The 27,957-nt window shown below is 54.1% G+C and overlaps 3 protein-coding genes and 1 long non-coding RNA gene across 4 annotated transcripts; 1 reads left to right on the forward strand and 3 right to left on the reverse strand.

The window, feature by feature from the left end:
- Positions 1-4,980: 4,980 nt before the first annotated feature.
- LOC145527690 (uncharacterized) lies at positions 4,981-12,679 on the reverse strand. The gene is made up of 3 exons (XM_081545746.1): positions 6,597-12,679; positions 5,885-6,197; positions 4,981-5,627 (listed from the first exon to the last, which is right to left on the reverse strand). The coding sequence occupies exons 1-3, from the start codon at positions 7,005-7,007 to the stop codon at positions 5,005-5,007; spliced, it is 1,347 nt and encodes a 448-aa protein (XP_081401872.1). The 5' UTR covers positions 7,008-12,679; the 3' UTR covers positions 4,981-5,004.
- LOC145527691 (uncharacterized) lies at positions 12,611-16,173 on the reverse strand. Its single transcript, XM_081545747.1, has 3 exons — positions 14,227-16,173; positions 13,515-13,827; positions 12,611-13,257 (listed from the first exon to the last, which is right to left on the reverse strand). The coding sequence occupies exons 1-3, from the start codon at positions 14,635-14,637 to the stop codon at positions 12,635-12,637; spliced, it is 1,347 nt and encodes a 448-aa protein (XP_081401873.1). The 5' UTR covers positions 14,638-16,173; the 3' UTR covers positions 12,611-12,634.
- Positions 15,336-27,930, forward strand: LOC145527785 (uncharacterized). Its single transcript, XR_014069867.1, has 2 exons — positions 15,336-18,222; positions 25,748-27,930. It is a non-coding gene; the product is annotated as an uncharacterized LOC145527785 (long non-coding RNA).
- On the reverse strand, positions 17,682-22,026 carry LOC145527752 (uncharacterized). Its single transcript, XM_081545821.1, has 3 exons — positions 21,863-22,026; positions 21,151-21,463; positions 17,682-20,893 (listed from the first exon to the last, which is right to left on the reverse strand). The coding sequence occupies exons 1-3, from the start codon at positions 21,995-21,997 to the stop codon at positions 20,271-20,273; spliced, it is 1,071 nt and encodes a 356-aa protein (XP_081401947.1). The 5' UTR covers positions 21,998-22,026; the 3' UTR covers positions 17,682-20,270.
- Positions 27,931-27,957: the final 27 nt, after the last annotated feature.

The following is a 27,957-nucleotide window of genomic DNA, read 5'->3' on the forward strand; positions in this document are numbered from 1 at the left end:
CTCTTTTCCTTTCTCAATTCCGTCTGTGTCTTCCTCTTTCTCTCTCGTGTGTGGATGGATGGATGGATGCTAGGGATGCCTATGTATATGATTAGATGAGGGTTATGTTTTAGGGATAGGTTAGAGGGAGAGAAAGGCTTTAGGTCGGAGTTGGTCATGGCGGAAGGGTCAAGGGTGGTGGTGGTGTTTCTTGGAATCTGAGTGCTGTGCATTCTTCGTCTCTTTCCATATGAACCCCTTCTCAGATACACCACTTGCAAGGAGTCTCTCATGTTCCGTTTCCTATCTTTTGCATTTGTGAATGCTTAGCTTCTCTGTTGTGAAGAGGTTCCATTGGATGGAAACCCAGTGGTGTACTTCGTTTACCTCTTTCCCTTACTTGAAGAGACCCATTTCGACCTCCGCCCAGCAAATGGCAAGGAGACTCTGATGTTAAGGAGCCTTTGACCTACGCTTCTTTCTAGCTATCTCATGACATCAGTCTTTAGGGTGAGGTTTTTCCCCGATATTGAGGTGGTATGAGATCAAAACCAATAGCGTTCTTCAGATGTAGCTGTCTGGTTTTCCCATGGACATTGATTGAAGAGGCTTTCTTGTTCCCATTTGGATATTCTCCCCGTCTGTGTCAGAGATGAGTTGACCATGGATGCTGGGGTTTGTTTCTGGACCCTCAACTTTATTCCATCGATCTGGATCTGTGTGTGTTGTTGTATTCCCAATAGCATACTGTCCTGCTGATGCTGCTGCGGCTAAGTCACTTCAGTCGTGTCTGACTCTGCATGACCCCATGGCCTGCAGCCTACCAGGCTCCTCCGTCCAGGACATTTTCCAGGCAAGAGTACTGGAGTGGGTCGCCATTGCCTTCTCCGATACTCTCCTGAGGATCCTAGTTTGGTCGTCTAATTTCCTTTCACACAACCTTGGATGTCCGTATCGGGGCTTTTTCGTCGGATTGTATTGACAATGTAGGCTCCTTTCTGTTTCCGTACCCCTTTTGCAATTCTTTGTTCGGTGCGAAAATGCATTGGCATTTTGGGAGGAATAGCATGGAAGCTGTGGATTGCCATGTGGGGCTGTGACATGATTTTCCCAATAGGAATTCTTTCAAGCCCTGAGCACAGCTTCTCTTTCCAGTGATTGGTGTGGGCTTGATCTTCCTCCTTCCATCTCTTGCCGTTTTGTGAGAACAGGTCCATCCTTCCCTTCTGGGGTAGATGGACTCGTGGGTATCACTTCAGTGAATGGCATTGGCAGTGGGGGTGATAATTCCCTTCTCATTGGAAGACTTTGATGTGAGTATTAGAAATGCAAGTGACTTCTCTTCCCCGTCCTCCCTGTCCATGTCTCAGAGCCACTGGGAAACAGAGGCCTCATCCACGGTCACACAGGCCTGAGGGGGTGCAACTAGACTGTTGTTTCTTCAGGCCCTCAGTGCTGGACATCATCCGGGATACTCTGTGTGTGTCTTCCTCCGTCTGGTGTCCCTTCAGACCTTTCCCGAATTTTCACAGGCTTCTTGTGTTGGCGTTCTTTGTCTGTTTGGAGACACATCCTTGATAAGCTTTGTGTTTCCACTCATTCGTCTCGCGATGTATGACCTGTCTTTTGCTTTTGTCATGAGGTCTTTCCCACAGTAGATATCTTTGATTTTGCAAAGTCCACTGTATTCTCTGGGTTTTTTTTGTGGACTGCCTTTTAGTTTTGTGTGTGAAGACTCAAAGCACGTGTCCGGTTTCTGCTCATTGTTCTTCTAGATTTGTGACAAGTTTTCATGGAAAGTTTGTCTAGGGATAACTGGAAGTGAACTCGGTGTAAGGTGTCAAGTCTCCATCTCCATTCATGTCATCCCCTGCAGTTTCCAATTCCCTGTTCCTGAGTGGTTTTGGAGACCTTGTGGGAAGGTTGGTTGCATTGGAGTTTGCATTTCCACCTTGATTCGATTCACACTGTTCTGCCCTCAGGGATACTGTCAAGGGGGAGTGAGGAGCAGCCTGCACTTCCAGCAGTGACCACACGGTGGGGCGAGTGCTGCTCTCCCCTCTGGGAGCCCCAGGCCACAGGCATCCCAGTGAGGAGCCAGCTCTGTGCTCAGCTGAAAGGAGTTAGTTAGTCTCTCAGGAGCCTCTGAGCCCTTGCCTTTGGATCACCCAGGGTGGGCATTTACTGGGACAGAAAAAATTGCCCTGAATTCCATGGACGGAAGAGCCTGGCTGTGTAGAGTTCGTGAGTTGCCGTGAATCAGACACAACTGAGGACACAAAAATTCAATAGATTAAAACACTTTTTGGGGGTGGGGGGGAGTGAAAGAGGGTGATGTGGGTTTTTTTGTCTTATATAACAGCCAAGGGAAATCTAGTTTAAACCTAAATTCACATAGATGGGAAAGGTATATCTCTCCGTCACCCTATTTAAAAAAAAAAAACCTACTAAACTTTTCTGAAAGTTTATTTAGTAGCTTCCTTGAGCAGTTTACTGTGGAGCATTTTTTTTTTTTTTTTCTGTGACATTGGCCTCATTAAAAAGTACGGTTTGCCATTACTGGATAATTTTGTTCATTGGTTTCTTAGGGAACCTTGGTAATATTTGAGTTTCCTGGGGAGTATGGTCACATGACCTGGCCCTGGCCAATCGGTGCGTTCCACCTCCCTGGCCACTGTGATTGGCTCCGGGCTGGGGCAGTGCCCAATCGGGGCCCAGGGCCGGGCCTCCCGTTGGAAGCCAGGGGAAGACGAGCTCTCGTCCTGCTGGGGTAGGGGAAGGGGTGGGGCCGGGGCAGGTCAGGCTCCAGCAGTGGGAGGGGCTTGAGGTCCGCCTGCGGCAGTTGGTGACGTTCCTGCTCCCCTCAGGGCAGAGCCGCCGGCCTGAGAATGAGGGCGCTGCTGAGCCCAGGGGCTGGGATGGCCCGTTGCTGCTGTGGTCCCAGAGCTCCACCCGAGACCTGAGGGAAGCCGTCTGCCCGTGAGTCCTCTCCCACTTGTCTGTCAGCTTGTTTGAAGCATGCTGGGTTTTCTGCCCAGCTGGCTAAGGGGAGTCCCTGGAAATGCAAGGGTGTGGGTTTTGGCAGACTTCAGGGAAGACATGCCAGATGAGCCTGGGAGACTCCAGGTTAATCTGGATTCAGGAGATATCTCTTCGGGCCAGCTAGTAATTGTAGGATAAGCCTAATGAGCCTTCAGAGGATGAAGAGAGTAACGTGCCAAGGTAGCAATCGATGTCCTCATTCGAGAGGATGAAGCTGGTGCTCAGAGAAGGGGGGAACTTGGCCACAGCAAGGAGGTGTGCACCCAGACAGGACCCCCCAGATCCGGCCATTGGAGCTCAGGGAGGCCACTGGTGTGGCTTGTCCCTGTGGCAGGGGCCGAGGCAGGCAGCCCACCCTGATTCCTGCGGGGGCCTGACTTGGGAAGTGCCATCTGGTAGCTTTGAGACTCACCAAACCAAATTGCACTGGAGAGAGGAGGGACACCTTCCTTCATCCACCCCCCACCCCCGCCGGATTCCCACATACCCTGACCCCTTTCTCTTGATTTCGGAGCCATTTCCAGAGTCCCGCTCATATGACCTCATTCGAAGTGCACTGTGGACGAGCTGCCATCTGCAGCTGCTACCACAGCAGCCAAGGGCTTTAGCTCCCGACTACCTCCCTTCCTTTGGAACTTGGGGGCCCTCTACTCCCCACTTGCACAGCACAGACCTTTGCTGAGGATTGTGGGGACCCTCACTCAGTTTGCAGCACGTTGTAGCCATCCCTGTCCTCCCTTGAAACTCAGCTTGTGAGCTCCTTTGGAGCAGCGTGGCCCACCTGGCTGCAACGGAAGACACAGCTGACAGTGAAACAACAGCTTAGATCTGAGAGCCGGAAAGCTCTGTCAAAAGGGACCTCCCTCTTCACACCGTAGAGGCTGTAGGAGCCGCCAGGCTTTCGGAACCAGTGCTGGGGCCAAAATGACTCCACAGCTGTTTTCCTTCCTGGGGAGGGTTCTGGCTCGAGCGGGAATGGCTCAAGTCTCCTAAGGTTCTGAAAGCCCACTGTGTGCAGATTCACGGTACACAGAGAGGAAAAGGTGGAGTCCTACCCTGGAGGTGGTCACAGCTCACGGATGAGCCAGGCAGGCAGGCAGGCAGGGCATGAGAACACCTGAGCTGCCTTCATGAGTGAATGGTGTGGGGGCAGAGGAAGAGAAGCCGGTCTGCTCCCTCGTGTGGTGCCCAGGGCAGGTTGTCCCCAGAGGAAACCCTTACGACGGTGAGGACTATCACTGCTGTTTCCCAAGGGGTTCCGTCGGTGCGTGTCTTCCCCGGAGCGGTCAGGCCGTCTCTCAAGTACACTGGCCATGGGCATTGCCTCTCCTTGGAACTTCCCATGTGTTTCTCTTTTTTATGGAACAGTGATTTTCTAGAGTGGTTCTGGGCCACAAGGATGTTGGGTCATTTTCTAGCCTTCTGTCATGAAGAACGCTTTCCTGGGCATGGGGGTGGTTTGTTGTTCCAGCTCCCTTTCTTGGCTTCTTTTGGGAGCTGGTGCAACAAGAGGAGCTCAGCCTCTGCCTTCTGGCTGAGATGTCACCCTTCAAACAGCAATGCCTGCCTGGAGATAATGATGGCAGTTGCCAAAAGGGCTTCGTTTGGCACATGGTATCTTGAAAGGACGTACACCGTCCTTTCAGCTATCAAAGGCTAGTTCAAATGACATAAAAATGAGAACTCTCCAATGGAGTCTTACAGTAGGGGGAGAGTCCGAAAAACACTCCTTCAGTCATTTCACTGACAGTCATTGATTGGGGACACCAAGAATATAGGAAGGAATGCAGAAAGAAAAGATGAAATTGTGTTCAGGATCGGGGGGAGGGATGAACAGGGCGTGCTTGCCTTGAATCCAGGCTTTGTTGGGGGGTGGGCCATAAAGATCGAACGGGTCTGAAACTACAAAGTGGTGATGGTAACACAGTATCACCAGAGTTACACAACAGTGATCCCAGATTGCAACAATGATGAAAAAGTTTACTAATCCCAACTTAAAAAACAAAAATACAGGAAACCATACAAAAAATAAAACATCACCAGAAAGGTGGAAAGAAACCAAATGCAAAGCAGTTCAGGGGAAAGGAACTCCATGTCCCCTGGGGGCAGACCGAGTTGCCGGCATCCACGGTGAGCAGACAGGGATGGAGGCTGCAGAGCCGACCGCTCCCCTGGACGTGGTGTTTCCGGCAAGGGCTCTGGGTCTCTGTCCAGAGCGGGGGCTCTTTCTCCCTGCAGGGCTGGGTGAGTGATCGTGGGCATCTGGGTGTTGCGCGGGAGCCAGGGCAGGCTCTCCCTGCCGAGGCGGTGACTCCTCCTCTGCCTCGGGTTCTCTTGCCAAAGCCCGAGCAGGTAGAGGTGCACGTGGAGGTGGAGGTTCTCGCTGAGGGGGTGGGACATCAGTGCCTGGGGCTGGGGGTCCTGCAGGCACGGAGATCCGATCTGCCCGGTGTGCTGGCCAGTACCCAGCTGGCCTGGTGTCTCTGCGAGGGCAAGTCTCGCTTCTCCATCTGCCCTCGGTGGATCCCTGGGTCCTGCACCTGGAGCCACCACCTCTTTAGGGACAGGTCTGGGAAGTGGAGCCTGGTTCCAGTTGGAGGCCAGTGCTAGAGTTGGGGGAGAAGCAAAGTTTGCCCACAGGCCAGCCTTGGCATGTGCGTACCCCGGGACAGAAACCTTCCAAGAGGTTCCCAAAGAATACCCAGCGTCAGATGTCTTTTGGGACTGAAGTGTGCAAGATGGGGGGCGGGGGGTGTGAGGCCAGCGCTTGCTGCAGGCCCAGCAGCAGCTTTCGGGGACTCGTCCCTGTGTAGCTCAGCACCCCTCCCCACACACTCCCGTGCACCAGCCCCAGCGTCCTCACCTCTGTGCTCTGGCGTGCTGGGCTCCAGGTCCTCCTGGTGCCTCAGAGGCCGGGGTTCTCTGGACTCTGGGTCGGAGCCGGGTGTGCTGAGCTCCGTGGCAGCCTCAGACTGGGCCGCCGGCTGTATCCTGGGCGGTGTCTCGGCAGCAGGCCTTCCCCACCTCCGCGTCTCCCCCGGTGGGGCTGATGCCTCCGTGGGCACGCTGACCTGGAGCCTGCACTGGGCCTCACGGGCGGGCGGGTGGTGCTCCGACCCCTCCCTCTGGGAGCTGGATGGGGTGTCCCCGTCCTCGGCCTCATCACGTGGGAAGCTCTGCAACGACAGTGACCGTCAGCCAGCCATGCTGGGAGTTTTCCGAGCTGGGCCTGGCCAGTGGAGCCGCTGCTTCTGCCTGCTCGAACTTCTCTTCCCAGAAGGGTCAGAGACGTGTGTCTGCTCAGATCCCCACCCGGGAGGAAAGAGACCCATCTGAGGGTGTGAGGTCAGCCTGGGTGGCCGGCGCTGCCCACACTCTCCCCATCCCGCCCAGCCTGCTCTCCCCTGGGGGGTGGACACAACTTGTCCACAGGCTTCTGACCCCACATCCGCCTGGGCTTCCTTGAGGGGGACACAGCCCGAGAAACCCGCATCCCCACACACAGGCAAAGGACCCGGTGTTTCCGGGTGGCATGGGAGAGGTGGCCTGGCCCGGCCTGGGGCTCCCCGTGTTACCTTTCTGTTTCTCCGGGCAAAGGGCCAGAGGCCTCTCGGGGGTGTCCTGAGCCAACGTCGACAGGGTGCCCACGCACACTGCCTGTGAGCTCTCCTGAGGCCCCGGCCTCTGGGCAGGGGCAAACAGCAGAACATCTTGGCAGCAAGTGATCTGGCTGGGGGCTCCTCTCCGCTCTGGAGGCCTGGATACCCGGATTGCGGGTTCTGTTGGGTTCTGTTGCCGGCAGGTGACATCATTTCCTGGGGTTCGTGCTGAGGTCCCTTCCCCAAAACTTCCCAAGGGAATCTCTGGGTTTCTGACTGCTCGATCACCCCCCTTAGGCCATGTGCAGGCACAGTGACACCCACACGGCCCAGCCCACAGCCCTGGGGAGGCCTGGGTTCAGCCAGGGCCTGAGCTCCGAGGACCATGCTGCTCTCAGACCAGGCTCCTTCTTCTCATAAGTGGTGTGGCCCTTGACAACCATATGCCCCTCAGGGTTTCCCCAGTCTCTCCATCTGCAGAGTGGGGGTCATTCTCCCATCTGCTTCCTAGGCCTGTCGGCCTACGAGCAGCTCCATGCCTTTCCACCTGGGGCCGATATCACGTGGAGCTCGTGCGCTGAGACTTCAGAAAGAAAGATTCCATCCAGGGCTGACACAGCACAGAATGGGGCAGAACGAGGCCTGGATGCGCCGTGGTACCCAGGAAAAGGCACTCCCCCTCCTGACTGTTTTGAGACCCCGCATCCAAGTTGGAGGACCGAAAGGAAGACTCGAAGGTCTCCCTCTCTTATAGAAAAGAGTAGCCAACTTTCTGGTCCTCTGTTTCCATTGAGATTCTGTTGAAGTGTCCCAGCTCGGCTTCTGCGGGTGGCTGAGCTTCTACTGGCTCCCTGCGTTCTTGTCTTTTCCTCTCCAAACCTTCCGTCCTTTTCCCCCTTCTGGGGTGGAAGGGCGCTGTCATTGCTTCTACCTTCGAGACAGATTGAGGAAAAGTCTGGACCATCGACTCCTTTCCTCTCTTTGGTTCCGTGTCTCTCTCTGGCTGTGTCCCTCTCTTTTCCTTTCTCAATTCCGTCTGTGTCTTCCTCTTTCTCTCTCGTGTGTGGATGGATGGATGGATGCTAGGGATGCCTATGTATATGATTAGATGAGGGTTATGTTTTAGGGATAGGTTAGAGGGAGAGAAAGGCTTTAGGTCGGAGTTGGTCATGGCGGAAGGGTCAAGGGTGGTGGTGGTGTTTCTTGGAATCTGAGTGCTGTGCATTCTTCGTCTCTTTCCATATGAACCCCTTCTCAGATACACCACTTGCAAGGAGTCTCTCATGTTCCGTTTCCTATCTTTTGCATTTGTGAATGCTTAGCTTCTCTGTTGTGAAGAGGTTCCATTGGATGGAAACCCAGTGGTGTACTTCGTTTACCTCTTTCCCTTACTTGAAGAGACCCATTTCGACCTCCGCCCAGCAAATGGCAAGGAGACTCTGATGTTAAGGAGCCTTTGACCTACGCTTCTTTCTAGCTATCTCATGACATCAGTCTTTAGGGTGAGGTTTTTCCCCGATATTGAGGTGGTATGAGATCAAAACCAATAGCGTTCTTCAGATGTAGCTGTCTGGTTTTCCCATGGACATTGATTGAAGAGGCTTTCTTGTTCCCATTTGGATATTCTCCCCGTCTGTGTCAGAGATGAGTTGACCATGGATGCTGGGGTTTGTTTCTGGACCCTCAACTTTATTCCATCGATCTGGATCTGTGTGTGTTGTTGTATTCCCAATAGCATACTGTCCTGCTGATGCTGCTGCGGCTAAGTCACTTCAGTCGTGTCTGACTCTGCATGACCCCATGGCCTGCAGCCTACCAGGCTCCTCCGTCCAGGACATTTTCCAGGCAAGAGTACTGGAGTGGGTCGCCATTGCCTTCTCCGATACTCTCCTGAGGATCCTAGTTTGGTCGTCTAATTTCCTTTCACACAACCTTGGATGTCCGTATCGGGGCTTTTTCGTCGGATTGTATTGACAATGTAGGCTCCTTTCTGTTTCCGTACCCCTTTTGCAATTCTTTGTTCGGTGCGAAAATGCATTGGCATTTTGGGAGGAATAGCATGGAAGCTGTGGATTGCCATGTGGGGCTGTGACATGATTTTCCCAATAGGAATTCTTTCAAGCCCTGAGCACAGCTTCTCTTTCCAGTGATTGGTGTGGGCTTGATCTTCCTCCTTCCATCTCTTGCCGTTTTGTGAGAACAGGTCCATCCTTCCCTTCTGGGGTAGATGGACTCGTGGGTATCACTTCAGTGAATGGCATTGGCAGTGGGGGTGATAATTCCCTTCTCATTGGAAGACTTTGATGTGAGTATTAGAAATGCAAGTGACTTCTCTTCCCCGTCCTCCCTGTCCATGTCTCAGAGCCACTGGGAAACAGAGGCCTCATCCACGGTCACACAGGCCTGAGGGGGTGCAACTAGACTGTTGTTTCTTCAGGCCCTCAGTGCTGGACATCATCCGGGATACTCTGTGTGTGTCTTCCTCCGTCTGGTGTCCCTTCAGACCTTTCCCGAATTTTCACAGGCTTCTTGTGTTGGCGTTCTTTGTCTGTTTGGAGACACATCCTTGATAAGCTTTGTGTTTCCACTCATTCGTCTCGCGATGTATGACCTGTCTTTTGCTTTTGTCATGAGGTCTTTCCCACAGTAGATATCTTTGATTTTGCAAAGTCCACTGTATTCTCTGGGTTTTTTTTGTGGACTGCCTTTTAGTTTTGTGTGTGAAGACTCAAAGCACGTGTCCGGTTTCTGCTCATTGTTCTTCTAGATTTGTGACAAGTTTTCATGGAAAGTTTGTCTAGGGATAACTGGAAGTGAACTCGGTGTAAGGTGTCAAGTCTCCATCTCCATTCATGTCATCCCCTGCAGTTTCCAATTCCCTGTTCCTGAGTGGTTTTGGAGACCTTGTGGGAAGGTTGGTTGCATTGGAGTTTGCATTTCCACCTTGATTCGATTCACACTGTTCTGCCCTCAGGGACACTGTCAAGGGGGAGTGAGGAGCAGCCTGCACTTCCAGCAGTGACCACACGGTGGGGCGAGTGCTGCTCTCCCCTCTGGGAGCCCCAGGCCACAGGCATCCCAGTGAGGAGCCAGCTCTGTGCTCAGCTGAAAGGAGTTAGTTAGTCTCTCAGGAGCCTCTGAACCCTTGCCTTTGGATCACCCAGGGTGGGCATTTACTGGGACAGAAAAAATTGCCCTGAATTCCATGGACGGAAGAGCCTGGCTGTGTAGAGTTCGTGAGTTGCCGTGAATCAGACACAACTGAGGACACAAAAATTCAATAGATTAAAACACTTTTTGGGGGTGGGGGGGAGTGAAAGAGGGTGATGTGGGTTTTTTTGTCTTATATAATCGCCAAGGGAAATCTAGTTTAAACCTAAATTCACATAGATGGGAAAGGTATATCTCTCCGTCACCCTATTTAAAAAAAAAAACCTACTACACTTTTCTGAAAGTTTATTTAGTAGCTTCCTTGAGCAGTTTACTGTGGAGCATTTTTTTTTTTTCTGTGACATTGGCCTCATTGAAAAGTACGGTTTGCCTTTACTGGATAATTTTGTTCATTGGTTTCTTAGGGAACCTTGGTAATATTTGAGTTTCCTGGGGAGTATGGTCACATGACCTGGCCCTGGCCAATCGGTGCGTTCCACCTCCCTGGCCACTGTGATTGGCTCCGGGCTGGGGCAGTGCCCAATCGGGGCCCAGGGCCGGGCCTCCCGTTGGAAGCCAGGGGAAGACGAGCTCTCGTCCTGCTGGGGTAGGGGAAGGGGTGGGGCCGGGGCAGGTCAGGCTCCAGCAGTGGGAGGGGCTTGAGGTCCGCCTGCGGCAGTTGGTGACGTTCCTGCTCCCCTCAGGGCAGAGCCGCCGGCCTGAGAATGAGGGCGCTGCTGAGCCCAGGGGCTGGGATGGCCCGTTGCTGCTGTGGTCCCAGAGCTCCACCCGAGACCTGAGGGAAGCCGTCTGCCCGTGAGTCCTCTCCCACTTGTCTGTCAGCTTGTTTGAAGCATGCTGGGTTTTCTGCCCAGCTGGCTAAGGGGAGTCCCTGGAAATGCAAGGGTGTGGGTTTTGGCAGACTTCAGGGAAGACATGCCAGATGAGCCTGGGAGACTCCAGGTTAATCTGGATTCAGGAGATATCTCTTCGGGCCAGCTAGTAATTGTAGGATAAGCCTAATGAGCCTTCACAGGATGAAGAGAGTAACGTGCCAAGGTAGCAATCGATGTCCTCATTCGAGAGGATGAAGCTGGTGCTCAGAGAAGGGGGGAACTTGGCCACAGCAAGGAGGTGTGCACCCAGACAGGACCCCCCAGATCCGGCCATTGGAGCTCAGGGAGGCCACTGGTGTGGCTTGTCCCTGTGGCAGGGGCCGAGGCAGGCAGCCCACCCTGATTCCTGCGGGGGCCTGACTTGGGAAGTGCCATCTGGTAGCTTTGAGACTCACCAAACCAAATTGCACTGGAGAGAGGAGGGACACCTTCCTTCATCCACCCCCCACCCCCGCCAGATTCCCACATACCCTGACCCCTTTCTCTTGATTTCGGAGCCATTTCCAGAGTCCCGCTCATATGACCTCATTCGAAGTGCACTGTGGACGAGCTGCCATCCGCAGCTGCTACCACAGCAGCCAAGGGCTTTAGCTCCCGACTACCTCCCTTCCTTTGGAACTTGGGGGCCCTCTACTCCCCACTTGCACACCACAGACCTTTGCTGAGGATTGTGGGGACCCTCACTCAGTTTGCAGCACGTTGTAGCCATCCCTGTCCTCCCTTGAAACTCAGCTTGTGAGCTCCTTTGGAGCAGCGTGGCCCACCTGGCTGCAACGGAAGAGACACAGCTGACAGTGAAACAACAGCTTAGATCTGAGAGCCGGAAAGCTCTGTCAAAAGGGATCTCCCTCTTCACACCGTAGAGGCTGTAGGAGCCGCCAGGCTTTCGGAACCAGTGCTGGGGCCAAAATGACTCCACAGCTGTTTTCCTTCCTGGGGAGGGTTCTGGCTCGAGCGGGAATGGCTCAAGTCTCCTAAGGTTCTGAAAGCCCACTGTGTGCAGATTCACGGTACACAGAGAGGAAAAGGTGGAGTCCTACCCTGGAGGTGGTCACAGCTCACGGATGAGCCAGGCAGGCAGGCAGGCAGGGCATGAGAACACCTGAGCTGCCTTCATGAGTGAATGGTGTGGGGGCAGAGGAAGAGAAGCCGGTCTGCTCCCTCGTGTGGTGCCCAGGGCAGGTTGTCCCCAGAGGAAAACCTTACGACAGTGAGGTCTATCACTGCTGTTTCCCAAGGGGTTCCGTCGGTGCGTGTCTTCCCCGGAGCGGTCAGGCCGTCTCTCAAGTACACTGGCCATGGGCATTGCCTCTCCTTGGAACTTCCCATGTGTTTCTCTTTTTTATGGAACAGTGATTTTCTAGAGTGGTTCTGGGCCACAAGGATGTTGGGTCATTTTCTAGCCTTCTGTCATGAAGAACGCTTTCCTGGGCATGGGGGTGGTTTGTTGTTCCAGCTCCCTTTCTTGGCTTCTTTTGGGAGCTGGTGCAACAAGAGGAGCTCAGCCTCTGCCTTCTGGCTGAGATGTCACCCTTCAAACAGCAATGCCTGCCTGGAGATAATGATGGCAGTTGCCAAAAGGGCTTCGTTTGGCACATGGTATCTTGAAAGGACGTACACCGTCCTTTCAGCTATCAAAGGCTAGTTCAAATGACATAAAAATGAGAACTCTCCAATGGAGTCTTACAGTAGGGGGAGAGTCCGAAAAACACTCCTTCAGTCATTTCACTGAGAGTCATTGATTGGGGACACCAAGAATATAGGAAGGAATGCAGAAAGAAAAGATGAAATTGTGTTCAGGATCGGGGGGGGGGATGAACAGGGCGTGCTTGCCTTGAATCCAGGCTTTGTTGGGGGGTGGGGCATAAAGATCGAACGGGTCTGAAACTACAAAGTGGTGATGGTAACACAGTATCACCAGAGTTACACAACAGTGATCCCAGATTGCAACAATGATGAAAAAGTTTACTAATCCCAACTTAAAAAACAAAAATACAGGAAACCATACAAAAAATAAAACATCACCAGAAAGGTGGAAAGAAACCAAATGCAAAGCAGTTCAGGGGAAAGGAACTCCATGTCCCCTGGGGGCAGACCGAGTTGCCGGCATCCACGGTGAGCAGACAGGGATGGAGGCTGCAGAGCCGACCGCTCCCCTGGACGTGGTGTTTCCGGCAAGGGCTCTGGGTCTCTGTCCAGAGCGGGGGCTCTTTCTCCCTGCAGGGCTGGGTGAGTGATCGTGGGCATCTGGGTGTTGCGCGGGAGCCAGGGCAGGCTCTCCCTGCCGAGGCGGTGACTCCTCCTCTGCCTCGGGTTCTCTTGCCAAAGCCCGAGCAGGTAGAGGTGCACGTGGAGGTGGAGGTTCTCGCTGAGGGGGTGGGACATCAGTGCCTGGGGCTGGGGGTCCTGCAGGCACGGAGATCCGATCTGCCCGGTGTGCTGGCCAGTACCCAGCTGGCCTGGTGTCTCTGCGAGGGCAAGTCTCGCTTCTCCATCTGCCCTCGGTGGATCCCTGGGTCCTGCACCTGGAGCCACCACCTCTTTAGGGACAGGTCTGGGAAGTGGAGCCTGGTTCCAGTTGGAGGCCAGTGCTAGAGTTGGGGGAGAAGCAAAGTTTGCCCACAGGCCAGCCTTGGCATGTGCGTACCCCGGGACAGAAACCTTCCAAGAGGTTCCCAAAGAATACCCAGCGTCAGATGTCTTTTGGGACTGAAGTGTGCAAGATGGGGGGCGGGGGGTGTGAGGCCAGCGCTTGCTGCAGGCCCAGCAGCAGCTTTCGGGGACTCGTCCCTGTGTAGCTCAGCACCCCTCCCCACACACTCCCGTGCACCAGCCCCAGCGTCCTCACCTCTGTGCTCTGGCGTGCTGGGCTCCAGGTCCTCCTGGTGCCTCAGAGGCCGGGGTTCTCTGGACTCTGGGTCGGAGCCGGGTGTGCTGAGCTCCGTGGCAGCCTCAGACTGGGCCGCCGGCTGTATCCTGGGCGGTGTCTCGGCAGCAGGCCTTCCCCACCTCCGCGTCTCCCCCGGTGGGGCTGATGCCTCCGTGGGCACGCTGACCTGGAGCCTGCACTGGGCCTCACGGGCGGGCGGGTGGTGCTCCGACCCCTCCCTCTGGGAGCTGGATGGGGTGTCCCCGTCCTCGGCCTCATCACGTGGGAAGCTCTGCAACGACAGTGACCGTCAGCCAGCCATGCTGGGAGTTTTCCGAGCTGGGCCTGGCCAGTGGAGCCGCTGCTTCTGCCTGCTCGAACTTCTCTTCCCAGAAGGGTCAGAGACGTGTGTCTGCTCAGATCCCCACCCGGGAGGAAAGAGACCCATCTGAGGGTGTGAGGTCAGCCTGGGTGGCCGGCGCTGCCCACACTCTCCCCATCCCGCCCAGCCTGCTCTCCCCTGGGGTGTGGACACAACTTGTCCACAGGCTTCTGACCCCACATCCGCCTGGGCTTCCTTGAGGGGGACACAGCCCGAGAAACCCGCATCCCCACACACAGGCAAAGGACCCGGTGTTTCCGGGTGGCATGGGAGAGGTGGCCTGGCCCGTCCTGGGGCTCCCCGTGTTACCTTTCTGTTTCTCCGGGCAAAGGGCCAGAGGCCTCTCGGGGGTGTCCTGAGCCAACGTCGACAGGGTGCCCACTCACACTGCCTGTGAGCTCTCCTGAGGCCCCGGCCTCTGGGCAGGGGCAAACAGCAGAACATCTTGGCAGCAAGTGATCTGGCTGGGGGCTCCTCTCCGCTCTGGAGGCCTGGATACCCGGATTGCGGGTTCTGTTGGGTTCTGTTGCCAGCAGGTGACATCATTTCCTGGGGTTCGTGCTGAGGTCCCTTCCCCAAAACTTCCCAAGGGAATCTCTGGGTTTCTGACTGCTCGATCACCCCCCTTAGGCCATGTGCAGGCACAGTGACACCCACACGGCCCAGCCCACAGCCCTGGGGAGGCCTGGGTTCAGCCAGGGCCTGAGCTCCGAGGACCATGCTGCTCTCAGACCAGGCTCCTTCTTCTCATAAGTGGTGTGGCCCTTGACAACCATATGCCCCTCAGGGTTTCCCCAGTCTCTCCATCTGCAGAGTGGGGGTCATTCTCCCATCTGCTTCCTAGGCCTGTCGGCCTACGAGCAGCTCCATGCCTTTCCACCTGGGGCCGATATCACGTGGAGCTCGTGCGCTGAGACTTCAGAAAGAGAGATTCCATCCAGGGCTGATACAGCACAGAATGGGGCAGAACGAGGCCTGGATGCGCCGTGGTACCCAGGAAAAGGCACTCCCCCTCCTGACTGTTTTGAGACCCCGCATCCAAGTTGGAGGACCGAAAGGAAGACTCGAAGGTCTCCCTCTCTTATAGAAAAGAGTAGCCAACTTTCTGGTCCTCTGTTTCCATTGAGATTCTGTTGAAGTGTCCCAGCTCGGCTTCTGCGGGTGGCTGAGCTTCTACTGGCTCCCTGCGTTCTTGTCTTTTCCTCTCCAAACCTTCCGTCCTTTTCCCCCTTCTGGGGTGGAAGGGCGCTGTCATTGCTTCTACCTTCGAGACAGATTGAGGAAAAGTCTGGACCATCGACTCCTTTCCTCTCTTTGGTTCCGTGTCTCTCTCTGGCTGTGTCCCTCTCTTTTCCTTTCTCAATTCCGTCTGTGTCTTCCTCTTTCTCTCTCGTGTGTGGATGGATGGACGGATGCTAGGGATGCACATGTATATGATTAGATGAGGGTTATGTTTTAGGGATAGGTTAGAGGGAGAGAAAGGCTTTAGGTCAGAGTTGGTCATGGGGGAAGGGTCAAGGGTGGTGGTGGTGTTTCTTGGAATCTGAGTGCTGTGCATTCTTCGTCTCTTTCCATATGAACCCCTTCTCAGATACACCACTTGCAAGGAGTCTCTCGTGTTCCGTTTCCTATCTTTTGCATTTGTGAATGCTTAGCTTCTCTGTTGTGAAGAGGTTCCATTGGATGGAAACCCAGTGGTGTACTTCGTTTACCTCTTTCCCTTACTTGAAGAGACCCATTTCGACCTCCGCCCAGCAAATGGCAAGGAGACTCTGATGTTAAGGAGCCTTTGACCTACGCTTCTTTCTAGCTATCTCATGACATCAGTCTTTAGGGTGAGGTTTTTCCCCGATATTGAGGTGGTATGAGATCAAAACCAATAGCGTTCTTCAGATGTAGCTGTCTGGTTTTCCCATGGACATTGATTGAAGAGGCTTTCCTGTTCCCATTTGGATATTCTCCCCGTCTGTGTCAGAGATGAGTTGACCATGGATGCTGGGGTTTGTTTCTGGACCCTCAACTTTATTCCATCGATCTGGATCTGTGTGTGTTGTTGTATTCCCAATAGCATACTGTCCTGCTGCTGCTGCTGCTGCGGCTAAGTCACTTCAGTCGTGTCTGACTCTGCATGACCCCATGGCCTGCAGCCTACCAGGCTCCTCCGTCCAGGACATTTTCCAGGCAAGAGTACTGGAGTGGGTCGCCATTGCCTTCTCCGATACTCTCCTGAGGATCCTAGTTTGGTCGTCTAATTTCCTTTCACACAACCTTGGATGTCCGTATCGGGGCTTTTTCGTCGGATTGTATTGACAATGTAGGCTCCTTTCTGTTTCCGTACCCCCTTTGCAATTCTTTGTTCGGTGCGAAAATGCATTGGCATTTTGGGAGGAATAGCATGGAAGCTGTGGATTGCCATGTGGGGCTGTGACATGATTTTCCCAATAGGAATTCTTTCAAGCCCTGAGCACAGCTTCTCTTTCCAGTGATTGGTGTGGGCTTGATCTTCCTCCTTCCATCTCTCGCCGTTTTGTGAGAACAGGTCCATCCTTCCCTTCTGGGGTAGATGGACTCGTGGGTATCACTTCAGTGAATGGCATTGGCAGTGGGGGTGATAATTCCCTTCTCATTGGAAGACTTTGCTGTGAGTATTAGAAATGCAAGTGACTTCTCTTCCCCTTCCTCCCTGTCCATGTCTCAGAGCCACCGGGAAACAGAGGCCTCATCCACGGTCACACAGGCCTGAGGGGGTGCAACTAGACTGTTGTTTCTTCAGGCCCTCAGTGCTGGACATCATCCGGGATACTCTGTGTGTGTCTTCCTCCGTCTGGTGTCCCTTCAGACCTTTCCCTAGTTTTCACAGGCTTGTTGTGTTGGCGTTCTTTGTCTGTTTGGAGACACATCCTTGATAAGCTTTGTGTTTCCACTCATTCGTCTCGCGATGTATGACCTGTCTTTTGCTTTTGTCATGAGGTCTTTCCCACAGTAGATATCTTTGATTTTGCAAAGTCCACTGTATTCTCTGGGTTTTTTTTGTGGACTGCCTTTTAGTTTTGTGTGTGAAGACTCAAAGCACGTGTCCGGTTTCTGCTCATTGTTCTTCTAGATTTGTGACAAGTTTTCATGGAAAGTTTGTCTAGGGATAACTGGAAGTGAACTCGGTGTAAGGTGTCAAGTCTCCATCTCCATTCATGTCATCCCCTGCAGTTTCCAATTCCCTGTTCCTGAGTGGTTTTGGAGACCTTGTGGGAAGGTTGGTTGCATTGGAGTTTGCATTTCCACCTTGATTCGATTCACACTGTTCTGCCCTCAGGGACACTGTCAAGGGGGAGTGAGGAGCAGCCTGCACTTCCAGCAGTGACCACACGGTGGGGCGAGTGCTGCTCTCCCCTCTGGGAGCCCCAGGCCACAGGCATCCCAGTGAGGAGCCAGCTCTGTGCTCAGCTGAAAGGAGTTAGTTAGTCTCTCAGGAGCCTCTGAGCCCTTGGCTTTGGATCACCCAGGGTGGGCATTTACTGGGACAGAAAAAATTGCCCTGAATTCCATGGACGGAAGAGCCTGGCTGTGTAGAGTTCGTGAGTTGCCGTGAATCAGACACAACTGAGGACACAAAAATTCAATAGATTAAAACACTTTTTGGGGGTGGGGGGGAGTGAAAGAGGGTGATGTGGGTTTTTTTGTCTTATATAACAGCCAAGGGAAATCTAGTTTAAACCTAAATTCACATAGATGGGAAAGGTATATCTCTCCGTCACCCTATTTAAAAAAAAAAAACCTACTAAACTTTTCTGAAAGTTTATTTAGTAGCTTCCTTGAGCAGTTTACTGTGGAGCATTTTTTTTTTTTTTCTGTGACATTGGCCTCATTAAAAAGTACGGTTTGCCTTTACTGGATAATTTTGTTCATTGGTTTCTTAGGGAACCTTGGTAATATTTGAGTTTCCTGGGGAGTATGGTCACATGACCTGGCCCTGGCCAATCGGTGCGTTCCACCTCCCTGGCCACTGTGATTGGCTCCGGGCTGGGGCAGTGCCCAATCGGGGCCCAGGGCCGGGCCTCCCGTTGGAAGCCAGGGGAAGACGAGCTCTCGTCCTGCTGGGGTAGGGGAAGGGGTGGGGCCGGGGCAGGTCAGGCTCCAGCAGTGGGAGGGGCTTGAGGTCCGCCTGCGGCAGTTGGTGACGTTCCTGCTCCCCTCAGGGCAGAGCCGCCGGCCTGAGAATGAGGGCGCTGCTGAGCCCAGGGGCTGGGATGGCCCGTTGCTGCTGTGGTCCCAGAGCTCCACCCGAGACCTGAGGGAAGCCGTCTGCCCGTGAGTCCTCTCCCACTTGTCTGTCAGCTTGTTTGAAGCATGCTGGGTTTTCTGCCCAGCTGGCTAAGGGGAGTCCCTGGAAATGCAAGGGTGTGGGTTTTGGCAGACTTCAGGGAAGACATGCCAGATGAGCCTGGGAGACTCCAGGTTAATCTGGATTCAGGAGATATCTCTTCGGGCCAGCTAGTAATTGTAGGATAAGCCTAATGAGCCTTCAGAGGATGAAGAGAGTAACGTGCCAAGGTAGCAATCGATGTCCTCATTCGAGAGGATGAAGCTGGTGCTCAGAGAAGGGGGGAACTTGGCCACAGCAAGGAGGTGTGCACCCAGACAGGACCCCCCAGATCCGGCCATTGGAGCTCAGGGAGGCCACTGGTGTGGCTTGTCCCTGTGGCAGGGGCCGAGGCAGGCAGCCCACCCTGATTCCTGCGGGGGCCTGACTTGGGAAGTGCCATCTGGTAGCTTTGAGACTCACCAAACCAAATTGCACTGGAGAGAGGAGGGACACCTTCCTTCATCCACCCCCCACCCCCGCCAGATTCCCACATACCCTGACCCCTTTCTCTTGATTTCGGAGCCATTTCCAGAGTCCCACTCATATGACCTCATTCGAAGTGCACTGTGGACGAGCTGCCATCTGCAGCTGCTACCACAGCAGCCAAGGGCTTTAGCTCCCGACTACCTCCCTTCCTTTGGAACTTGGGGGCCCTCTACTCCCCACTTGCACACCACAGACCTTTGCTGAGGATTGTGGGGACCCTCACTCAGTTTGCAGCACGTTGTAGCCATCCCTGTCCTCCCTTGAAACTCAGCTTGTGAGCTCCTTTGGAGCAGCGTGGCCCACCTGGCTGCAACGGAAGAGACACAGCTGACAGTGAAACAACAGCTTAGATCTGAGAGCCGGAAAGCTCTGTCAAAAGGGATCTCCCTCTTCACACCGTAGAGGCTGTAGGAGCCGCCAGGCTTTCGGAACCAGTGCTGGGGCCAAAATGACTCCACAGCTGTTTTCCTTCCTGGGGAGGGTTCTGGCTCGAGCGGGAATGGCTCAAGTCTCCTAAGGTTCTGAAAGCCCACTGTGTGCAGATTCACGGTACACAGAGAGGAAAAGGTGGAGTCCTACCCTGGAGGTGGTCACAGCTCACGGATGAGCCAGGCAGGCAGGCAGGCAGGGCATGAGAACACCTGAGCTGCCTTCATGAGTGAATGGTGTGGGGGCAGAGGAAGAGAAGCCGGTCTGCTCCCTCGTGTGGTGCCCAGGGCAGGTTGTCCCCAGAGGAAACCCTTACGACGGTGAGGACTATCACTGCTGTTTCCCAAGGGGTTCCGTCGGTGCGTGTCTTCCCCGGAGCGGTCAGGCCGTCTCTCAAGTACACTGGCCATGGGCATTGCCTCTCCTTGGAACTTCCCATGTGTTTCTCTTTTTTATGGAACAGTGATTTTCTAGAGTGGTTCTGGGCCACAAGGATGTTGGGTCATTTTCTAGCCTTCTGTCATGAAGAACGCTTTCCTGGGCATGGGGGTGGTTTGTTGTTCCAGCTCCCTTTCTTGGCTTCTTTTGGGAGCTGGTGCAACAAGAGGAGCTCAGCCTCTGCCTTCTGGCTGAGATGTCACCCTTCAAACAGCAATGCCTGCCTGGAGATAATGATGGCAGTTGCCAAAAGGGCTTCGTTTGGCACATGGTATCTTGAAAGGACGTACACCGTCCTTTCAGCTATCAAAGGCTAGTTCAAATGACATAAAAATGAGAACTCTCCAATGGAGTCTTACAGTAGGTGGAGAGTCCGAAAAACACTCCTTCAGTCATTTCACTGAGAGTCATTGATTGGGGACACCAAGAATATAGGAAGGAATGCAGAAAGAAAAGATGAAATTGTGTTCAGGATCGGGGGGAGGGATGAACAGGGCGTGCTTGCCTTGAATCCAGGCTTTGTTGGGGGGTGGGGCATAAAGATCGAACGGGTCTGAAACTACAAAGTGGTGATGGTAACACAGTATCACCAGAGTTACACAACAGTGATCCCAGATTGCAACAATGATGAAAAAGTTTACTAATCCCAACTTAAAAAACAAAAATACAGGAAACCATACAAAAAATAAAACATCACCAGAAAGGTGGAAACAAACCAAATGCAAAGCAGTTCAGGGGAAAGGAACTCCATGTCCCCTGGGGGCAGACCGAGTTGCCGGCATCCACGGTGAGCAGACAGGGATGGAGGCTGCAGAGCCGACCGCTCCCCTGGACGTGGTGTTTCCGGCAAGGGCTCTGGGTCTCTGTCCAGAGCGGGGGCTCTTTCTCCCTGCAGGGCTGGGTGAGTGATCGTGGGCATCTGGGTGTTGCGCGGGAGCCAGGGCAGGCTCTCCCTGCCGAGGCGGTGACTCCTCCTCTGCCTCGGGTTCTCTTGCCAAAGCCCGAGCAGGTAGAGGTGCACGTGGAGGTGGAGGTTCTCGCTGAGGGGGTGGGACATCAGTGCCTGGGGCTGGGGGTCCTGCAGGCACGGAGATCCGATCTGCCCGGTGTGCTGGCCAGTACCCAGCTGGCCTGGTGTCTCTGCGAGGGCAAGTCTCGCTTCTCCATCTGCCCTCGGTGGATCCCTGGGTCCTGCACCTGGAGCCACCACCTCTTTAGGGACAGGTGTGGGAAGTGGAGCCTGGTTCCAGTTGGAGGCCAGTGCTAGAGTTGGGGGAGAAGCAAAGTTTGCCCACAGGCCAGCCTTGGCATGTGCGTACCCCGGGACAGAAACCTTCCAAGAGGTTCCCAAAGAATACCCAGCGTCAGATGTCTTTTGGGACTGAAGTGTGCAAGATGGGGGGCGGGGGGTGTGAGGCCAGCGCTTGCTGCAGGCCCAGCAGCAGCTTTCGGGGACTCGTCCCTGTGTAGCTCAGCACCCCTCCCCACACACTCCCGTGCACCAGCCCCAGCGTCCTCACCTCTGTGCTCTGGCGTGCTGGGCTCCAGGTCCTCCTGGTGCCTCAGAGGCCGGGGTTCTCTGGACTCTGGGTCGGAGCCGGGTGTGCTGAGCTCCGTGGCAGCCTCAGACTGGGCCGCCGGCTGTATCCTGGGCGGTGTCTCGGCAGCAGGCCTTCCCCACCTCCGCGTCTCCCCCGGTGGGGCTGATGCCTCCGTGGGCACGCTGACCTGGAGCCTGCACTGGGCCTCACGGGCGGGCGGGTGGTGCTCCGACCCCTCCCTCTGGGAGCTGGATGGGGTGTCCCCGTCCTCGGCCTCATCACGTGGGAAGCTCTGCAACGACAGTGACCGTCAGCCAGCCATGCTGGGAGTTTTCCGAGCTGGGCCTGGCCAGTGGAGCCGCTGCTTCTGCCTGCTCGAACTTCTCTTCCCAGAAGGGTCAGAGACGTGTGTCTGCTCAGATCCCCACCCGGGAGGAAAGAGACCCATCTGAGGGTGTGAGGTCAGCCTGGGTGGCCGGCGCTGCCCACACTCTCCCCATCCCGCCCAGCCTGCTCTCCCCTGGGGTGTGGACACAACTTGTCCACAGGCTTCTGACCCCACATCCGCCTGGGCTTCCTTGAGGGGGACACAGCCCGAGAAACCCGCATCCCCACACACAGGCAAAGGACCCGGTGTTTCCGGGTGGCATGGGAGAGGTGGCCTGGCCCGGCCTGGGGCTCCCCGTGTTACCTTTCTGTTTCTCCGGGCAAAGGGCCAGAGGCCTCTCGGGGGTGTCCTGAGCCAACGTCGACAGGGTGCCCACGCACACTGCCTGTGAGCTCTCCTGAGGCCCCGGCCTCTGGACAGGGGCAAACAGCAGAACATCTTGGCAGCAAGTGATCTGGCTGGGGGCTCCTCTCCGCTCTGGAGGCCTGGATACACGGATTGCGGGTTCTGTTGGGTTCTGTTGCCGGCAGGTGACATCATTTCCTGGGGTTCGTGCTGAGGTCCCTTCCCCAAAACTTCCCAAGGGAATCTCTGGGTTTCTGACTGCTCGATCACCCCCCTTAGGCCATGTGCAGGCACAGTGACACCCACACGGCCCAGCCCACAGCCCTGGGGAGGCCTGGGTTCAGCCAGGGCCTGAGCTCCGAGGACCATGCTGCTCTCAGACCAGGCTCCTTCTTCTCATAAGTGGTGTGGCCCTTGACAACCATATGCCCCTCAGGGTTTCCCCAGTCTCTCCATCTGCAGAGTGGGGGTCATTCTCCCATCTGCTTCCTAGGCCTGTCGGCCTACGAGCAGCTCCATGCCTTTCCACCTGGGGCCGATATCACGTGGAGCTCGTGCGCTGAGACTTCAGAAAGAAAGATTCCATCCAGGGCTGACACAGCACAGAATGGGGCAGAACGAGGCCTGGATGCGCCGTGGTACCCAGGAAAAGGCACTCCCCCTCCTGACTGTTTTGAGACCCCGCATCCAAGTTGGAGGACCGAAAGGAAGACTCGAAGGTCTCCCTCTCTTATAGAAAAGAGTAGCCAACTTTCTAGTCCTCTGTTTCCATTGAGATTCTGTTGAAGTGTCCCAGCTCGGCTTCTGCGGGTGGCTGAGCTTCTACTGGCTCCCTGCGTTCTTGTCTTTTCCTCTCCAAACCTTCCGTCCTTTTCCCCCTTCTGGGGTGGAAGGGCGCTGTCATTGCTTCTACCTTCGAGACAGATTGAGGAAAAGTCTGGACCATCGACTCCTTTCCTCTCTTTGGTTCCGTGTCTCTCTCTGGCTGTGTCCCTCTCTTTTCCTTTCTCAATTCCGTCTGTGTCTTCCTCTTTCTCTCTCGTGTGTGGATGGATGGACGGATGCTAGGGATGCACATGTATATGATTAGATGAGGGTTATGTTTTAGGGATAGGTTAGAGGGAGAGAAAGGCTTTAGGTCAGAGTTGGTCATGGGGGAAGGGTCAAGGGTGGTGGTGGTGTTTCTTGGAATCTGAGTGCTGTGCATTCTTCGTCTCTTTCCATATGAACCCCTTCTCAGATACACCACTTGCAAGGAGTCTCTCGTGTTCCGTTTCCTATCTTTTGCATTTGTGAATGCTTAGCTTCTCTGTTGTGAAGAGGTTCCATTGGATGGAAACCCAGTGGTGTACTTCGTTTACCTCTTTCTCTTACTTGAAGAGACCCATTTCGACCTCCGCCCAGCAAATGGCAAGGAGACTCTGATGTTAAGGAGCCTTTGACCTACGCTTCTTTCTAGCTATCTCATGACATCAGTCTTTAGGGTGAGGTTTTTCCCCGATATTGAGGTGGTATGAGATCAAAACCAATAGCGTTCTTCAGATGTAGCTGTCTGGTTTTCCCATGGACATTGATTGAAGAGGCTTTCCTGTTCCCATTTGGATATTCTCCCCGTCTGTGTCAGAGATGAGTTGACCATGGATGCTGGGGTTTGTTTCTGGACCCTCAACTTTATTCCATCGATCTGGATCTGTGTGTGTTGTTGTATTCCCAATAGCATACTGTCCTGCTGCTGCTGCTGCTGCGGCTAAGTCACTTCAGTCGTGTCTGACTCTGCATGACCCCATGGCCTGCAGCCTACCAGGCTCCTCCGTCCAGGACATTTTCCAGGCAAGAGTACTGGAGTGGGTCGCCATTGCCTTCTCCGATACTCTCCTGAGGATCCTAGTTTGGTCGTCTAATTTCCTTTCACACAACCTTGGATGTCCGTATCGGGGCTTTTTCGTCGGATTGTATTGACAATGTAGGCTCCTTTCTGTTTCCGTACCCCCTTTGCAATTCTTTGTTCGGTGCGAAAATGCATTGGCATTTTGGGAGGAATAGCATGGAAGCTGTGGATTGCCATGTGGGGCTGTGACATGATTTTCCCAATAGGAATTCTTTCAAGCCCTGAGCACAGCTTCTCTTTCCAGTGATTGGTGTGGGCTTGATCTTCCTCCTTCCATCTCTCGCCGTTTTGTGAGAACAGGTCCATCCTTCCCTTCTGGGGTAGATGGACTCGTGGGTATCACTTCAGTGAATGGCATTGGCAGTGGGGGTGATAATTCCCTTCTCATTGGAAGACTTTGCTGTGAGTATTAGAAATGCAAGTGACTTCTCTTCCCCTTCCTCCCTGTCCATGTCTCAGAGCCACCGGGAAACAGAGGCCTCATCCACGGTCACACAGGCCTGAGGGGGTGCAACTAGACTGTTGTTTCTTCAGGCCCTCAGTGCTGGACATCATCCGGGATACTCTGTGTGTGTCTTCCTCCGTCTGGTGTCCCTTCAGACCTTTCCCTAGTTTTCACAGGCTTGTTGTGTTGGCGTTCTTTGTCTGTTTGGAGACACATCCTTGATAAGCTTTGTGTTTCCACTCATTCGTCTCGCGATGTATGACCTGTCTTTTGCTTTTGTCATGAGGTCTTTCCCACAGTAGATATCTTTGATTTTGCAAAGTCCACTGTATTCTCTGGGTTTTTTTTGTGGACTGCCTTTTAGTTTTGTGTGTGAAGACTCAAAGCACGTGTCCGGTTTCTGCTCATTGTTCTTCTAGATTTGTGACAAGTTTTCATGGAAAGTTTGTCTAGGGATAACTGGAAGTGAACTCGGTGTAAGGTGTCAAGTCTCCATCTCCATTCATGTCATCCCCTGCAGTTTCCAATTCCCTGTTCCTGAGTGGTTTTGGAGACCTTGTGGGAAGGTTGGTTGCATTGGAGTTTGCATTTCCACCTTGATTCGATTCACACTGTTCTGCCCTCAGGGACACTGTCAAGGGGGAGTGAGGAGCAGCCTGCACTTCCAGCAGTGACCACACGGTGGGGCGAGTGCTGCTCTCCCCTCTGGGAGCCCCAGGCCACAGGCATCCCAGTGAGGAGCCAGCTCTGTGCTCAGCTGAAAGGAGTTAGTTAGTCTCTCAGGAGCCTCTGAGCCCTTGCCTTTGGATCACCCAGGGTGGGCATTTACTGGGACAGAAAAAATTGCCCTGAATTCCATGGACGGAAGAGCCTGGCTGTGTAGAGTTCGTGAGTTGCCGTGAATCAGACACAACTGAGGACACAAAAATTCAATAGATTAAAACACTTTTTGGGGGTGGGGGGGAGTGAAAGAGGGTGATGTGGGTTTTTTTGTCTTATATAACAGCCAAGGGAAATCTAGTTTAAACCTAAATTCACATAGATGGGAAAGGTATATCTCTCCGTCACCCTATTTAAAAAAAAAAAACCTACTAAACTTTTCTGAAAGTTTATTTAGTAGCTTCCTTGAGCAGTTTACTGTGGAGCATTTTTTTTTTTTTTTCTGTGACATTGGCCTCATTAAAAAGTACGGTTTGCCTTTACTGGATAATTTTGTTCATTGGTTTCTTAGGGAACCTTGGTAATATTTGAGTTTCCTGGGGAGTATGGTCACATGACCTGGCCCTGGCCAATCGGTGCGTTCCACCTCCCTGGCCACTGTGATTGGCTCCGGGCTGGGGCAGTGCCCAATCGGGGCCCAGGGCCGGGCCTCCCGTTGGAAGCCAGGGGAAGACGAGCTCTCGTCCTGCTGGGGTAGGGGAAGGGGTGGGGCCGGGGCAGGTCAGGCTCCAGCAGTGGGAGGGGCTTGAGGTCCGCCTGCGGCAGTTGGTGACGTTCCTGCTCCCCTCAGGGCAGAGCCGCCGGCCTGAGAATGAGGGCGCTGCTGAGCCCAGGGGCTGGGATGGCCCGTTGCTGCTGTGGTCCCAGAGCTCCACCCGAGACCTGAGGGAAGCCGTCTGCCCGTGAGTCCTCTCCCACTTGTCTGTCAGCTTGTTTGAAGCATGCTGGGTTTTCTGCCCAGCTGGCTAAGGGGAGTCCCTGGAAATGCAAGGGTGTGGGTTTTGGCAGACTTCAGGGAAGACATGCCAGATGAGCCTGGGAGACTCCAGGTTAATCTGGATTCAGGAGATATCTCTTCGGGCCAGCTAGTAATTGTAGGATAAGCCTAATGAGCCTTCAGAGGATGAAGAGAGTAACGTGCCAAGGTAGCAATCGATGTCCTCATTCGAGAGGATGAAGCTGGTGCTCAGAGAAGGGGGGAACTTGGCCACAGCAAGGAGGTGTGCACCCAGACAGGACCCCCCAGATCCGGCCATTGGAGCTCAGGGAGGCCACTGGTGTGGCTTGTCCCTGTGGCAGGGGCCGAGGCAGGCAGCCCACCCTGATTCCTGCGGGGGCCTGACTTGGGAAGTGCCATCTGGTAGCTTTGAGACTCACCAAACCAAATTGCACTGGAGAGAGGAGGGACACCTTCCTTCATCCACCCCCCACCCCCGCCGGATTCCCACATACCCTGACCCCTTTCTCTTGATTTCGGAGCCATTTCCAGAGTCCCGCTCATATGACCTCATTCGAAGTGCACTGTGGACGAGCTGCCATCTGCAGCTGCTACCACAGCAGCCAAGGGCTTTAGCTCCCGACTACCTCCCTTCCTTTGGAACTTGGGGGCCCTCTACTCCCCACTTGCACACCACAGACCTTTGCTGAGGATTGTGGGGACCCTCACTCAGTTTGCAGCACGTTGTAGCCATCCCTGTCCTCCCTTGAAACTCAGCTTGTGAGCTCCTTTGGAGCAGCGTGGCCCACCTGGCTGCAACGGAAGACACAGCTGACAGTGAAACAACAGCTTAGATCTGAGAGCCGGAAAGCTCTGTCAAAAGGGACCTCCCTCTTCACACCGTAGAGGCTGTAGGAGCCGCCAGGCTTTCGGAACCAGTGCTGGGGCCAAAATGACTCCACAGCTGTTTTCCTTCCTGGGGAGGGTTCTGGCTCGAGCGGGAATGGCTCAAGTCTCCTAAGGTTCTGAAAGCCCACTGTGTGCAGATTCACGGTACACAGAGAGGAAAAGGTGGAGTCCTACCCTGGAGGTGGTCACAGCTCACGGATGAGCCAGGCAGGCAGGCAGGCAGGGCATGAGAACACCTGAGCTGCCTTCATGAGTGAATGGTGTGGGGGCAGAGGAAGAGAAGCCGGTCTGCTCCCTCGTGTGGTGCCCAGGGCAGGTTGTCCCCAGAGGAAACCCTTACGACGGTGAGGACTATCACTGCTGTTTCCCAAGGGGTTCCGTCGGTGCGTGTCTTCCCCGGAGCGGTCAGGCCGTCTCTCAAGTACACTGGCCATGGGCATTGCCTCTCCTTGGAACTTCCCATGTGTTTCTCTTTTTTATGGAACAGTGATTTTCTAGAGTGGTTCTGGGCCACAAGGATGTTGGGTCATTTTCTAGCCTTCTGTCATGAAGAACGCTTTCCTGGGCATGGGGGTGGTTTGTTGTTCCAGCTCCCTTTCTTGGCTTCTTTTGGGAGCTGGTGCAACAAGAGGAGCTCAGCCTCTGCCTTCTGGCTGAGATGTCACCCTTCAAACAGCAATGCCTGCCTGGAGATAATGATGGCAGTTGCCAAAAGGGCTTCGTTTGGCACATGGTATCTTGAAAGGACGTACACCGTCCTTTCAGCTATCAAAGGCTAGTTCAAATGACATAAAAATGAGAACTCTCCAATGGAGTCTTACAGTAGGTGGAGAGTCCGAAAAACACTCCTTCAGTCATTTCACTGAGAGTCATTGATTGGGGACACCAAGAATATAGGAAGGAATGCAGAAAGAAAAGATGAAATTGTGTTCAGGATCGGGGGGAGGGATGAACAGGGCGTGCTTGCCTTGAATCCAGGCTTTGTTGGGGGGTGGGGCATAAAGATCGAACGGGTCTGAAACTACAAAGTGGTGATGGTAACACAGTATCACCAGAGTTACACAACAGTGATCCCAGATTGCAACAATGATGAAAAAGTTTACTAATCCCAACTTAAAAAACAAAAATACAGGAAACCATACAAAAAATAAAAC

Source organism: Giraffa tippelskirchi, chromosome 11 (assembly GCF_054371585.1).
Source record: "Giraffa tippelskirchi isolate mGirTip1 chromosome 11, T2T-mGirTip1v1.2.pri, whole genome shotgun sequence".
NCBI classification, from domain to species: Eukaryota; Metazoa; Chordata; class Mammalia; order Artiodactyla; family Giraffidae; genus Giraffa; species Giraffa tippelskirchi.

Excerpts from the sequence above, each read along its gene's own strand:
- LOC145527690 (XM_081545746.1), bottom strand. The coding sequence starts at position 7,007 with ATGGTCCTCGGAGCTCAGGCCCTGGCTGAACCCAGGCCTCCCCAGGGC. Across the intron at positions 6,198-6,596 it reads TTGCCCGGAGAAACAGAAAG|AGCTTCCCACGTGATGAGGC; the intron begins GTAACACGGGGA and ends CTGTCGTTGCAG. Across the intron at positions 5,628-5,884 it reads CAGCACGCCAGAGCACAGAG|CACTGGCCTCCAACTGGAAC; the intron begins GTGAGGACGCTG and ends CCCCAACTCTAG.
- LOC145527691 (XM_081545747.1), bottom strand. The coding sequence starts at position 14,637 with ATGGTCCTCGGAGCTCAGGCCCTGGCTGAACCCAGGCCTCCCCAGGGC. Across the intron at positions 13,828-14,226 it reads TTGCCCGGAGAAACAGAAAG|AGCTTCCCACGTGATGAGGC; the intron begins GTAACACGGGGA and ends CTGTCGTTGCAG. Across the intron at positions 13,258-13,514 it reads CAGCACGCCAGAGCACAGAG|CACTGGCCTCCAACTGGAAC; the intron begins GTGAGGACGCTG and ends CCCCAACTCTAG.
- LOC145527752 (XM_081545821.1), bottom strand. The coding sequence starts at position 21,997 with ATGTTCTGCTGTTTGCCCCTGTCCAGAGGCCGGGGCCTCAGGAGAGCT. Across the intron at positions 21,464-21,862 it reads TTGCCCGGAGAAACAGAAAG|AGCTTCCCACGTGATGAGGC; the intron begins GTAACACGGGGA and ends CTGTCGTTGCAG. Across the intron at positions 20,894-21,150 it reads CAGCACGCCAGAGCACAGAG|CACTGGCCTCCAACTGGAAC; the intron begins GTGAGGACGCTG and ends CCCCAACTCTAG.